Source organism: Phodopus roborovskii, unplaced genomic scaffold (genome assembly GCF_943737965.1).
Source record: "Phodopus roborovskii unplaced genomic scaffold, PHOROB, whole genome shotgun sequence".
In the NCBI taxonomy this organism is placed as follows: Eukaryota; Metazoa; Chordata; class Mammalia; order Rodentia; family Cricetidae; genus Phodopus; species Phodopus roborovskii.
In genome coordinates, this window is record NW_026126546.1 from 5,536,597 (window position 1) to 5,550,135 (window position 13,539).

A 13,539-nucleotide genomic window follows, 5' to 3' on the forward strand; every position below is an offset into this window, starting at 1 on the left:
GAAACAATCGGTGAATAGGTGAATAGATGGGTGGGTAGGTGAATAAATGGGTAGATATGTGGATGTATATGTCAATTGATAGGAGGATGGATGGATGGGTAAGTGGATGGATGCATGGGTGGATGGATGGGTTGGTTGAAGCACTGACAACTAATGAGACCTTGAGGAGGAAAGAGGAATTTGTCAGCCTTCAGGGCTACCTTACCCTTTCACTAACTCGCTTCAACACCTCTTCTGCTTCCTCCATGGCCACCATCTCCCTCTGGTATTGGCTTTCTGTCTTCTTCCTTGCTTCTAGGTCACACTCTGCTGTCAGTGCCAACATCTTCCGTTCATACTCCTCTTGTATTTCCTTTTCCAGCAGCAGAAACTGCTCTTTGAGAGCAGCTGTCACCTTCCTCTCTGTTTGTGGAGAGAGGTGACCACCACTGGTCAAGTTCTTAATCAGGAGAGCAATGATGTCCTTACTAATTTGGTTTCGACACGCCTCCAGATCCGCATCTGCCTGATTCAGAGTCGCAATCTCCAACCTTAGAAACGGAAGCAAATGGACTCCATTACATGACAGAACCTGGGCCTTGAGGATTATAGCCCCACCCTGCTTCCTGTCTGGTCTCTGCTTCCTGATCCCCCAGATGTGAGCAAACAGCCTCACATTTCTGCTACCAGCCTTGAGCTATTCCTGCTGCCACACCTTCTCTGTCATGATGGAGCATTCCCTCTGCCCGTGAACCAAAATCAGCCTTTCTTCCTTTAAATTGTAGAATGTTGAAGGATGGTTAAGCCTCTCAGAACATCTACCCAACTGGTTTCCAAAGGTCCAACCCAGAAATGTGTAGAGACCCTTCCTCTACCCATGCTCTGCAGTGGTAGACATCGTCTGTCATTTCATGGGGGTGTAGCAATATAAAAGGGAACCATCACAGAAAATTCCAAGCATTTGAAAGTAGAAAACACACTGTGGCCCATATCAGTGGGCTTCAATTTTGTCACTTTTCACCAACCCCATTAGTTCTATTCCTTGCCATGTGTGTTTGAGCACTGAAAGCAAATCTTAGACAAGCCATCTTATCTGGAAACCCTTCAACATGAATCTATAAGTGTCAAAAAGATAAACAGATACAAAGACAGACAGAGAAATGGATACCTGGTTATTTACATACATGCATATGTCCAGGACGTACATACGTACGTACATACATACATATATACATCTGAAAAGCTGTAGCAAAATACTACCTTGAGTCCATGGCACTTCCTTTAGAAGAACGGCCAGTGCTCTTAACCCTGAACCATCACCCCAGTGCCCATTGGTCTCTTTTTAAAGGATAACCCATACATTTGCTTCCTTCATTGTCTCAGCAAGTACTTAACTGCAAGGAAAACTCTGTTGGATCCAGAAAGAATCACAGAAGATGCCTTAAAGAGGTGTGTACACGGCTAAATGCTAAATGAGCCAGACAGAACCTCACAAGTTCTGAAAGAAAAGCAGTGTTCTGCTTCGAGACAGACAAAACAGACTTCACACCTTTAATGAAGCCTGGTGGGACAGAAGGAAGGATGGCTTCCCTGCCATGTCTTCAGTCCTGAACACGTGACGGCAATTCACAAGGCAAAGGAGCTGAGGCTGCAGACGGAGCCATTGCTCAGCAGCTGACTCTAGCACCAAGACATCAATAAGGAGGGCTTTCAACTTGGGAGAGAGAGGTGGAGGAGGAATCAGGGTCAGAGGAGGCAATAGGAGGACAGAAAGATTGCAAGCTAAGATTGACAGCTCTGAAGACCTAGGAAGGGCTGAGCACCGAGTGAGGCTGCCTCTGGAAGCTTCAAAACTTGACTTTTGTCTAGTGAACCCCTCAGACTCTGAACCCCAGAATCTGAGGATAATGCATCTCTACCAGGAGCTGCCAAGCTTGCAATGCTCTGTTACCAGCAAACAGCAAGCTCAAAAACACAATGCCAGGTGTCTTGCATCCACCACTCATTCTTTAACTCAGAAAACATGGAGGCCTGGGCTAGGCAAATTGCCCACTCTTTAACATAGCTGTCTAACAAGCCACTTACTAACCAGAGAAACTCAGTAAAGGACTTGGTTTTCCCACCTGCATAATGGGGATGGCCTTGGATTGCTGTTCAAATTTATATCAAGCAAAAAAAAAAAAAAAAATGTTTTTTTTTTTTTTTTGTTCACAGCACAATTTCCTAGCATCTTGTTGGCCCTGAATACTTTGCTCGCCCCTCTGTGGCTCCTCCTTCCCTAGGGATACTATCTGCTGGGGGGTTAGAGCAGATCGCTTAACAGGCACCTAGCTCAGAGACACTTTGGTTGTAGCCTTTTCACCGCGAGCGCTTAATAGACTGTCAGAAGTGGCAACAAGAAAAAACTGTCAAAAAAAAGAGTACCTTTAAATCAGTTAAATCTCCAAGCTATTAATAACATTAACTCTCATTGTCAATTGACCAATGGCTTCAGAAAAAGATAAATAGGACAAATTCCTCACTCATGCATAGCATTAGGCCCACTGGGAAGGGACACACTCCCGTCACCTTTTATTTACCTGTAATCATTTACAGAACAATAAACTGCACATATGTCTTCATTATCCCTGGGAAATCCTTCATGACATCAAGAAGACAGGCACTTGGGGCCAAACGGGATGAGGTTCTGCCGCTGTAACTCCTGTACTGCTCCCTGAACTGGTACTTCTGCCGTAACATCTCAGAAACACCACTGTTTAGAATTTCCAAGAGCCAATTACAATTAATACTTTGATAGGCTACTGATGATAAAAATGAGAACGATATCCAGGCCTTCTTTCTTATTTAGTTCTTTCAAAAATTAACCATTCTGACCACACAATGAGGCAAGGTAACAGAATAAAGTCAGAATATGCAATTGATACACGCAGCAGCGAACATTTTTCTGAATGGGGGGAAGTACTCATAAAGCAACACGAGGAACAGTAATTCAGAAGGAATCTGAGCAGTCTCCACCTCTTTTAGAATATGTCTGGTATCTTCAAGTCAGCTAATGTAACCACTGACCCACAAAACACAGCTCGGTATTAGAAAGAGAAGTGGTCCTCAACAGAAGCCAATTTCCATTGAAATAATATTGCAAGATTCCATGTAGGGGCCAAACATCATACTTGTACCCTGTCAACATGGGGACTGGGCAGTGAGGAATGGGCGAAACATCCCGAGAATCTTCACTAAGTGGGAGCCACAGCATGTGAGGGAAGTATCAGAAAACCAACATTTCCTTTGACTCAGCGGCTTGTTATGAAGCTAAATACAGCAAAAGCCACAGGGTGGGTCCTTAGCATCTTTTCTCCTGGACCCTCTTTCACTGAGTATTTGGGCCTCTGTACATGGAAATGTTCACTCTTTCCATGCTGAGGCATGGAGGGAAACCCTAGGAACAAAGCAGAATGCCCCTGCACTCAGTAACTTCCTGCCTAAGTGGGTAAGACAGAGTACAATACCCAGCCCTGATGGGAGATGTCATTCTGTAAATACGTTTCTCTTATTGGTTAATGAATAAAGCACTGTTAGCCAATAGGAAAGCAAGATAGGCGGGACTAGGAAACAAGGAGGAGAGAGGAAGTAGTAAGGAGGAGATTCAAGATGGAGGACTACAGGGTAGAACGCCATCCCCTCTCTCCGGTAAGATGAGACCACGTGGAAGTACTTAGATTAATAGAAATGGGTTACTAATTAAGATAGAGCTAGCTGATAAGAAACAAGTAACTGGCCAACAGCATTTATATCAAATACAGCGTCTCTGTGTGTTATTTGGGGCTGGTGAGGTTCTGGGACCAGGGCTGGCAGAAAAACCTTACTCGTAACACAGCCCCATCCTGTATGTGGAGTCAGTCAGTCCCTTCTAGCAGCCAGAGAATGTGAAGAAAAGCAGTTTGAGGATACAAGACGGAGGTGCTGCTGCTGTGGAGAGCCTTTTGCCTAGGTCTGCGTGACTCTCCAATCCCCTGTGCTCATGTAGCTGCTACTTTGACCTACCTACCCTTTCTGACTCTCAGATCCGCATAACCCACCCCACCCCTATGTGTGCTGCCACACCACTCAGTGAGTCTTCTCTCAGAACTCCCGGGCCAGGAGTAATGGCGCCATGCCCATAACCCCTGCACTGTGGTTATGGAGGCTGGAGGATCAGTAGTTCAAGTTCCTCTATGGTCACCTAGCAAATTCTGAGGCTAGCCTGGGTTACATGAGACCCAGTCTCTAAGAGGAGGAGGAGGATAGGGAGGAGGAGGACGATAATCAGGATGAGGAGCCTTGAGTCCCCACACCGAGGCATTCATGTTCTGCCCCTGTATAGAGTACAAAGAGAAAACCCAGGAGTCAGGCAGTGACCACCGCTATGCTGGGCACAGCATTGGACCTCAGCCAGGATCTGCCAAAACACCCATCAACTAATTAATTTTAAAGTGTTCCAAGTATGAAGAAGCAACCCCAGAGAATAAATGACCCAAAGAAGCCCGTGAACAGCTCCATCTTCCCGCGCTGTGGACTTTTACAGAGGAGGAGCACTTAGCTACTTTGCAGCATGTTTGGAAAGACTAAAAATAAAGATGGGATCTGTAAAAACAAACATACCATATGGTTAGCAAGAAAGAAGTATGTAAATACTCAATATGTGTATTTACAACTTCAACACAACAAATGCTCCCTACACGCCTACTATATACAGAATAATTTGCAGACAGCATAGAGCTGGCTCAGAGCTGGCAGTAAGGGAAATACCAGAGAAAGTAGCACAGCTCTGAACTTCTTCCTGTATGCTCTCTTGTCTCTGGACCATCTGCACTCAGTATTCATAAAAGACTGTTCTTCAGTCACACAGTGCATGTGAAAGGGCTCTAGCCTGTGTGCAAGTCCCCCACCACCCACTTTGATCTCAGGCAAGCCAGTGAGCCTCTCTGAATGGCAGCTCCCTGGGCTGAAAACTGAGTGCCCATGAAAATTTCGTATGATGCCAGATGCTTAGCGTGAGCAGGTTTCTGGCTAGGGTAGAACTAAATTACTGGAAGTGCACCATGCTTCTAGAACCTTCTGTGGTGAGCCAATCCTACCCAGTTTCTCCTCCCTCATAGCAGGTCCCAGCATGCGTTGGTACCAAGTCCACTTCCGGGGAAACTGATCAAAACCAAAGGACACAAACCCCTCTCCAACCCTCTTAGTGAAACGTGGTCTGTGATGCAAAGCTGAACACATAGGCAAGCCTTTCAGGAATAAGTCAGCATGGAGAAAAGGGCACAGTGCTGCCTGGCACTGGAAATGTGGCAGCAATCAAGCTGCCCGCTTGCTGGGTGAGAAGCCCAGCTAACCCTCCAGTGAGAATTACAAGCAGGACAAATGACTTACCAGAGAAAAGGACTATTCTTAGTAAAGAGACCATGAGAGACTGACTTCCATACAAACTGAGCCCCTGCCGTTTCCATGTGGGAGCTCCTAAACCTTGAGAGGTCAACATAGAAAGCTGAAAGGTAACTGACAGCTCTAGGCAGGCAGGCAGGCAGGCAGGAAGACTAGGTAGATACCCAAACCAGTATCCAACCACTAAGTCTGAAACACAGTTGTGTCAATAAATTTTAAGAGTGCACTGGGAGTGGGGATGAAGAGAGGTTAAGCCTGCTCTTCTAGAGGACTTGGATCCAATTCCCAGCACCCACATAGCAGCTCACTCACAGCCATGTAACTCCATCGCATGGGATTCAACATCTTCTTCCGGCCTCTGTGGGCACCAGACACATGCATGCTGCTCAGACATACATGCCGGCAGAACACCCATAATGCTAAAGTAATTTTCACAACTGAGCTGGGCAGGAAGGTGAGGTGCCAAGAGGACAGATGGGTTCCACTCTTAGGGTGAGCTCTCACAAGCCATGCTTGCTAATCGATGTGAAGCACCCTTCAGATGAAATAAGATCAGCAGCCAAAGAGAAACGAAAAGACACTTCCAGAGCCGGAGAGTCACTCAGAATGTCAACACCCCTACAGCAGAATTAGCAAGTTGCAACACCCTGGAGAGTTTCCTGTGACAGGGATGGAGGAGCGCTGGGCTCCTTACAGCCTTCACATCTGGAATCAAAAGCAGATGCAGAAGGGGCCTCGCTCCTGCTTAAGAGGACTACTTCACCGAGTCAGGAGCAAGCAGAGTCATGTGTATGTGCAAATTAAACAACTACTCAAATCAAATCACCCTACTCAACTCTTCATTCTCATATTGGGGGCAGGGTCTGATTTCTGGCTAGGAAATGCTTTGATAATTGCCAGTGTTCATATCACAATATACGAGGTGGTATTCTTGAGTTCCTGCCAGGCGCTTGCTTCGCATCTGCCCACCCAATCGCTGCCTTCCTAAGACAGGGTGACAAATTTTAATTGCCATCCTTGGCATTCCAATTAGAGAATTGAGCAAAAATGAAGACGGGCTTGTGAACAGCTGTGCAAAGCCTAATTACCCAAACCATGCACACTACCCTGGAAGCCAGAAATAGACAGAGACCTGAGCCCCACCACTGTGTGAGGTTGATCCTGTGTACCCAAGGCTCCTGGCCTGGCTGCTCACAGAGCTACTGAACAAGAGAGCAACGTCCTTCAAGTAGGGCAGAGTCCCCATTGCCAAGGACAAGAAGTAGATCACAAAGGACCATGAGTCACACTCAGTACAGCTTTTGACCTAGGAGGAGTTATAACTGAACTGCTCTCTACCTTAGACTCACTCTATGTGCCATGGGATGCACGTTCTTAAACCCAGGGACACAGGCCTGGCAGTGCTTGGTTGGCTCTGCTTCTAGGCCCTCCCCTGCTCAGTGCTATTTCTGAGGGGGGGACGGAGAGAGAGGGAGCGAGGGAGAGAGAGGGAGCGAGGGAGAGAGAGTAGAACAGAGAGTGTGTGTGTGCACACCGAGGACATCGAGTGTCATTTCACAGGAGCCATCTACGTTGCTTTAAGAGACGGGCTTTCTCCTTAGCCTGAAGCTCACACTGCTTAGGCTAGGCTGGCTGGCCACTGAGCTTTAGAGATCTGTCTGTCCCCACCTCCCTGGTTCTGGGGTTAAAACAGCTGGAACCCTATTGACTGCTGACCAGCTGTGTCCCTGGAAAGGCTTCCTAACCTCCAAGTCCTCATGTGAGTGGAAAACACCACTCCCCCTGCCCACCCTATGCCACCCCACTCCTGAGGTGTTTCTGAAGACCTGGGTTAGTCTGCATCGTTTTTATCCGGGGTTTGGCAGGATGTTCTGTTGTGCACACAACACCATTAAGTCTTTATCAACAAAACAGAGTTCCACCTGGCAAACCACAGCGGGCACGGTGCTGGTCTCTTTTTCACACAGATGTTTCTTCCCGGCTGTCTGTACTCAGTAAACAAACACCCAGCACACTCAGCATAACTTCACAAATGCCCCCTGCTCCTTCCTTATGTCTCCCTCCCTTCCTTCTGCCTGAAGTACTTCCCCTTACTCCACTTAGACTCTTCCATCTCAGCATCAAACAGGAGTGATGATACCACCTCCATTTCCAGGGCTCCAGGAGCTCCTCCTTCTTCTGCATCCAGCCGGCGCAATAGTATTCAGTGCCTAGCAGCACTTTGGTTCTGACCACCAAGTGGTGAACAGATGACCAAGTGAACACAAGGATACTCCGTGCCTGCTGCCCCCACCCCATCTCCTCCTGAGAGCAGAAAAGACTGAGAATCCTTACTCTTCTAAGGCTTGAAGCATGGTCCCAGGGTCCTCAGAGGTCAGGATGTCAATCACTTGGTCATTGAAGGAAAGATCCTGGCTCACACCATTAGCAGAGGTGAAGGGCGAGAGCTCCAGCTTGTTCTCAGGGTGCTGAACCTATAGAAGCAGAGAGACAGCTGAGTTGGACTGCTGGGAACATTGCATGCTAGAAGGGTAGGCAGGGCTGCGCAGTCAGAGGGGCGGACCTCCTCCCGCCTCAGACCAGCCCCCATTCTACCACATGAAAATGATGCCAATTTCAACAGCTCACACAAGTGCCCTAAGTACTCTGCTACTGAGACTGGGGGACAACTCAGAAAAGTGCTTGCCACAAAAAATGTGAGGTACCTGAGTTGGAGCCCTAAAACCCACAGTTTTAGAAAGCTGGGCACAGAGGCAGAGAAAGGCAAACCCCTGGGTCTCACAGGGTCTCACAGCCAGCTAGCCAGCCAGACTAACTGGTGAGTTCTAGGTTAATGAGAGACCCTGTGTCAAAAAGCAAGGTGGGAGGCACCTAGGAAGAACACATGAACAAGTGAGTGTATGAACTGCATACACACACACACACACACACACACACACACACACACACACACACACCAGCAGAGGTCAAGGAGGACCACAGCGAAACAGTTTTTTCTGGAAATGACAGGATCCATGCATTCATATATTTACAGCAACTATGCTACCTATACAAGACCCTCACAAGATCAAGCTGGTGACCATTTCACCATAGAGGAGGGAGGGGCTCATGAGCCCTAACCCCTAACTAAGGCATTACTGACAGTTGATGGTGTTGGGGGAGGCAGTTTCTTTCTGATAGGCTGACTCTGCCCCAGTGAATGCTCCCACACCTAGGAGTGTACTGGAAGCACAAACCTGACAAGGTGGATTTTTTTTTTTTTTAAGTCGGGGATGGACTCGTGAAAAGTTAGGAGGAGGACTGGGGGATGGATATGATCGAAATACATTATGTGAAATCCCCAAAGAATTAATAAAATATATATTTAAAATGCCTGAGAAATAGCTTTTAAAATCCTTCATCATCACCCTCCATCAGAGGGAAACCTGGGCGCGACGTCGTGGCTGCTTCCTGAGGAGCACACAGGCATGTGAGGCGGAGGGCAGGCTCAGAGGCTGGTTTTGCCATCTCCAGTATCTCAGCCATGTTGGCTACAGGTGTCTCTGGTGGCACTTAAGGACACACCTGACATTGTTGATGACCCTCTCCTCCTGCCATGCCCTGGAAGCATTATTTACTGAATGGAGTGACTTTGAGTCTGGCTTCAGGGTGTACGCCAGTGGAAATGGAGACCGGGAGCTAAAAGATCTAAAAGGTCCAGATGGTGTTTGTCTCAAAGCAAGTGGAGAATCCAGCAAGACCCCAGACTACCAGAAAGTACCCACAAAGATTCCTGGACAAGTGGATGCTTGGTTTATATTTTAAAAAGAGGATGGAGACACACGAGGGGAAGATGGAGGAAGGGACTGGAAAAGCCCAATAGTGTGAGCAAGAAGAGCTCAGCTGCCCAAGGAAAGCCAGTCACTGGGCACATCCGGAGGGTGAGGTGAGGAGTGGGAGGAAATCAGGCAAAAGTTGGGTCATGGGGGACTCACAAGCCAGATCAAGGGGTCTGGATCCACCCCCAGAACAGTGAACCTCCCAAAGTGCCTCAGCAGGTGGTATAGACTAGAGCATGAATTGGGAGTAGCAAGAATACACCCGCCCTACACGTGGAGCGCTAAAATGTTAAGATTCTTACACCTGACAACATTTAAATCACCCGTCAGCCAAATATGAAATCAACGTAAGTGTCCATCACACATAAACACATGAGAGAATGTTATTTAGCCATTAAAAAGGTACCATCCTGTCTGCCTTAGTTATTGTTCTATTGCTGTGAAGAGACACCATGACCAAAGCAGCTCTTAAAAATAAAGTATAAAATTGGGAGCTTGCTTACAATTTGAGAAGGGTAGTCCACAATCATCATTATACAAAAGGATAAGCATGGTGCTGGAGAAGTAGCTGAGAACTTTACAACCTGATCCACAGGGGGGAGAGAGAGAGAGAGAGAGAGAGAGAGAGAGAGAGAGAGAGAGAGAGAGAGAGAGAGAGAGAAAGGGAGGGAGGGAGGGATGGAGGGAGCGAGCGAGGGAGGGAGGGAGGGAGGAAGGGAGAGAGAGAGACCTAATATTCAAATATATGAGCCTAACAGGACCATTCTCATTCAAAGCACCACACTGCCAAAACATGTGTGGACCTGGAGGATGTTACATCTGGAATGAGCCAAGCACTGATTTCCATCACAAGCAGAATCTGAAAAAGGCGATCCCTTAGAGGTTGGGCATAGTGATGGTTAGCAGGGTTGGGGAGGGTACAGGGAAGGAGACGGGGGGGGGGGGGGAAGCTGGCTAGAGTAGGCAGAAGGGAAACGCTGGACAGTTCCATTGTACAGGGCAGCAGCCTGATCACCAAGAAGGTGCCATGTATTTTACACTAGCTGGAAGACAGTCTGAACATTTCCTCACAAAAGGAAATGACGAACGCCTGAGGTGCCTGGTGTGCCGTGCTCAAGTGATCACGACACACTGTGTCAACCTATCACATTCTACCTGGTAAATCCACACAGCTGTGTGTTAATTAAGAATAAAAATTTTAAGGAATCATCCGAGGAACTTTTGCTTAATGAATGAATGAATGAATGAATGAATGAATTCCCTTATTTACTGACAATGCTGTGGATTGTCCTGGGCACAGGCTAGGCAACTGCTCTACCACTGAGATGCATCCCCAGCCCCAGGGTTAAGGATAGGGTTCTGTCACAGAAAAGGCAGACCTGAGTATCTATCTTTAGATCTCCAGTGGGTCTGACATGGTCCAGAGTTGAGGCGCATCAGGATTGAATGCCCACCTTACACCACTGCCTACTAAAGCATCCCCAGGAAGGAGACTTACCCAGCATCTGGCCAGCACACTTCCCTGCAGACACCGACCCTTCGCCAGGAAGAACAGGGCCACGAGGGTCAGCACGAGAGCGATGAGGAAGGCCGTGAAGAAGCCTAGTGCATGGAGACCATGGTTAGGCAGGACCTGCATGGAGAGAAGGGACTTTGAGGTTTCCTCATGCTAATCGCTGTGATTCCCAGTCAGGTAGGTGACCCAAGGTAGCATAAGACAAACACAAAAGACAGGTGCTGAGAAATACCCAGAGTCTACAAACCTCAGAGACTGAAGGCAGGGGAGTGGCTGCCAGGCTGGGAGGGAATGGACGAGAGCGATGGCTTATAGGTACTGAATTTCCCCTGGGAGTGATGTGAATGTTTGGGAACTATGTAGCAGTAATGGGCGCACAATACTTAATTCACACAATGTCAATGCAATAAACTTCCTATTTTGTTATTACGTGTACACACATACGCGAATATGCACACACATGTACGTATACACACATTCACACACACACATAGGCACATACATACATACACATTCACATGCACACACACACACACACACACACCATCCACATTACAAAAGCTGAAGCATATCACCATGTGTCAGGTCATCTGTTTTAGATTTCGTTTTAGTAACCTGGTTTAATTTTATTTCAGGTGCATTGCATGTATGTCTGAGTGAGGGTGTCAAGTGCCCTGGAATTGGAATTACAGACAGTTGTGAGCTACCTACCGTGTAGGTACTGGAAATTGAACCCGGGTCCTCTGGAAGGGCGGGCAGTGCTCTTACCTGCAGAGCATCTCAAGACACCCGAGCTTCCATTACTACTGCAAGCAGAGAAGGGCTAGGGATAGAGGAAAACTTGGGCAACAGAAAGTGGATGTAGGACTGAATGACAGAATGAGTGTGAGGAAACAAAAGCTGACAGTGGCCTTGGCTGACCTGCTTGGTGACTAGACCAGTGACACCCCTCCACTAGGGAGGCAGGAACCAAAACTGGGGCTGTTACAGTATCAGGTCCAGCCTCAAGTCCTCATCCATAAACGTCCCCACAGACGGCAGAGCCAGATTCCACCGCTAACCTCTGTCAGCAGAGATGCTGGTACACAAGGGAACCTATGCTGTGATCCAGGCAGAAAGCAAAGGAGGAGGCTGCGGTGGCCTCCACCCCCAGGACACACTGACTTCCCTCCCTGCCTCTTGCAAAGAATCATCGCTCATCGTGCCCATCCCTTTAATCACACATTCACTGCAACCTCGCCTTTGATAGATTCTTCACAGCATTTGTGAGGAGTGATACCGCACAAAAAGGCCTTTCAAAGAAGACTTGAAAAGATAGGAATTCAATACTGGGTTACAAAGACACAATGAAGGCTTGTTTAGAAAGTTCGGTTTCAATTATGTGATAAATATATGTATAAGGCTTGGAAGGCAGGGAGCTAACACGCTAGCAGTAGTTTTCCCGGGTGGTGGGACTGCTGTCATTGTTCAGCTTTTCTGTGTGTGAAGAGGCTGGTGCAGAGGGAATCTCAGCATGCCCAGTAGCCACATAGTAATCCTGCCCACCTACTCTCCCAAACTCAGGAAAAGGGGGATACACATGATGACTTTCCATACTCACTCACCCTCCCAAACACAGTAAAGAACATACACATGCACACAGGCACACACATACACACACACACACACACACATACACACACACACACACACACACACACACACACACACACACATGATGACTTTCCATACTCGCTCACCCTCCCGAACACAGGAAAGAACACACACACACTGACTTTCCATGCTCACCCACTCCCCCCAACACGGGAAAAGGGGACACACACACTCACACACACACACACACAACTTTCCCAGAAGAGGTTTCAGCAGGTTTTGTTGAAATCTTTCTCTTGACGCTCCATATCCAAGGAGCAAGGAGGATGGTGGCCTGGAGGAGTGGTGGCGACAGTAAAAAGACTCTTGACCTCCAGCTGAAGAGTGAATGTTCGGATTGACTGAAGCAAGCATCAATCCTACATCACACGTCCTGATGAAGCCTCGAAATGACGGCTCATCTTAGTTGTCAACTTGACTAGATCTGGAATCATCTAGGAGATAGGTGCTGGGCACAGCCTTGAGGGATTTTCTTGATCAGGTCATTTGGATGGGAAGGCCCAGGATAAGTATGGTTGGTCCCTTCCAGTGGCGGCCCAGATAGAAGGAGATGCGGTGCAGGAAGCTTCACTCTCCCCCTTCTTGATGGTGAGTTTATTACTCTGAAAGCTCACCCACCCTGCTGCTGCTGCTGCTGCTGGCCCTGATGCTGCTGCTACCTTCACACGCCACTGACCCGGAGCCCAGCTTTTTCTGCCTTCCAGGGTGGGCTGAGGACCAGAGGCTCTCCAGGAATCCGCTAGGCCTTTGCAGCTACTCCGGAATGACTGGGGGACCCAGTTTGGTGGGCAGAGAAGCTACTGGTTTCCCAGCCTCTCCTGTGTGAAGATGACTGCTGCTGGGCTATCTGGACAAGCAGTTCTCAACCTGTGGACCAAGACCCTGTGGGGGTCAAATCACCCTTTCACAGGGGTCGCATATCATATAGCCTGCAATCAGACATTTACATTACAATTCATATCAGTAGCAAAATTACTGTCATGAAGTAGTAATGAATATAGTTTTATGGCTAGGGGTCCCCACAACATGAGGAACTATATTAGAGGGTTGTAGCATTAGGAAAGTTAAGAACCACTGAGCTAGACCATCTTGTGTGAACCCATCTAAGAAGCCCCTTCAAACAAATTCATTTTATTGGTCCAGAGAACCCTGACT

The 13,539-nt window shown here is 47.8% G+C and overlaps 1 protein-coding gene across 1 annotated transcript in view; it reads right to left on the reverse strand.

The window, feature by feature from the left end:
• Positions 1–13,539, reverse strand: part of Evc2 (EvC ciliary complex subunit 2) — an 81,977-nt gene that overhangs the window by 51,171 nt on the left and 17,267 nt on the right. The window contains exons 6-8 of the mRNA XM_051200259.1: positions 10,714–10,848; positions 7,732–7,871; positions 206–530 (exon numbers count right to left, since the gene is read on the reverse strand). Coding sequence (XP_051056216.1) covers positions 206–530; positions 7,732–7,871; positions 10,714–10,848 — 600 coding nt within the window. The remainder of the gene's footprint in view (positions 1–205; positions 531–7,731; positions 7,872–10,713; positions 10,849–13,539) is intronic.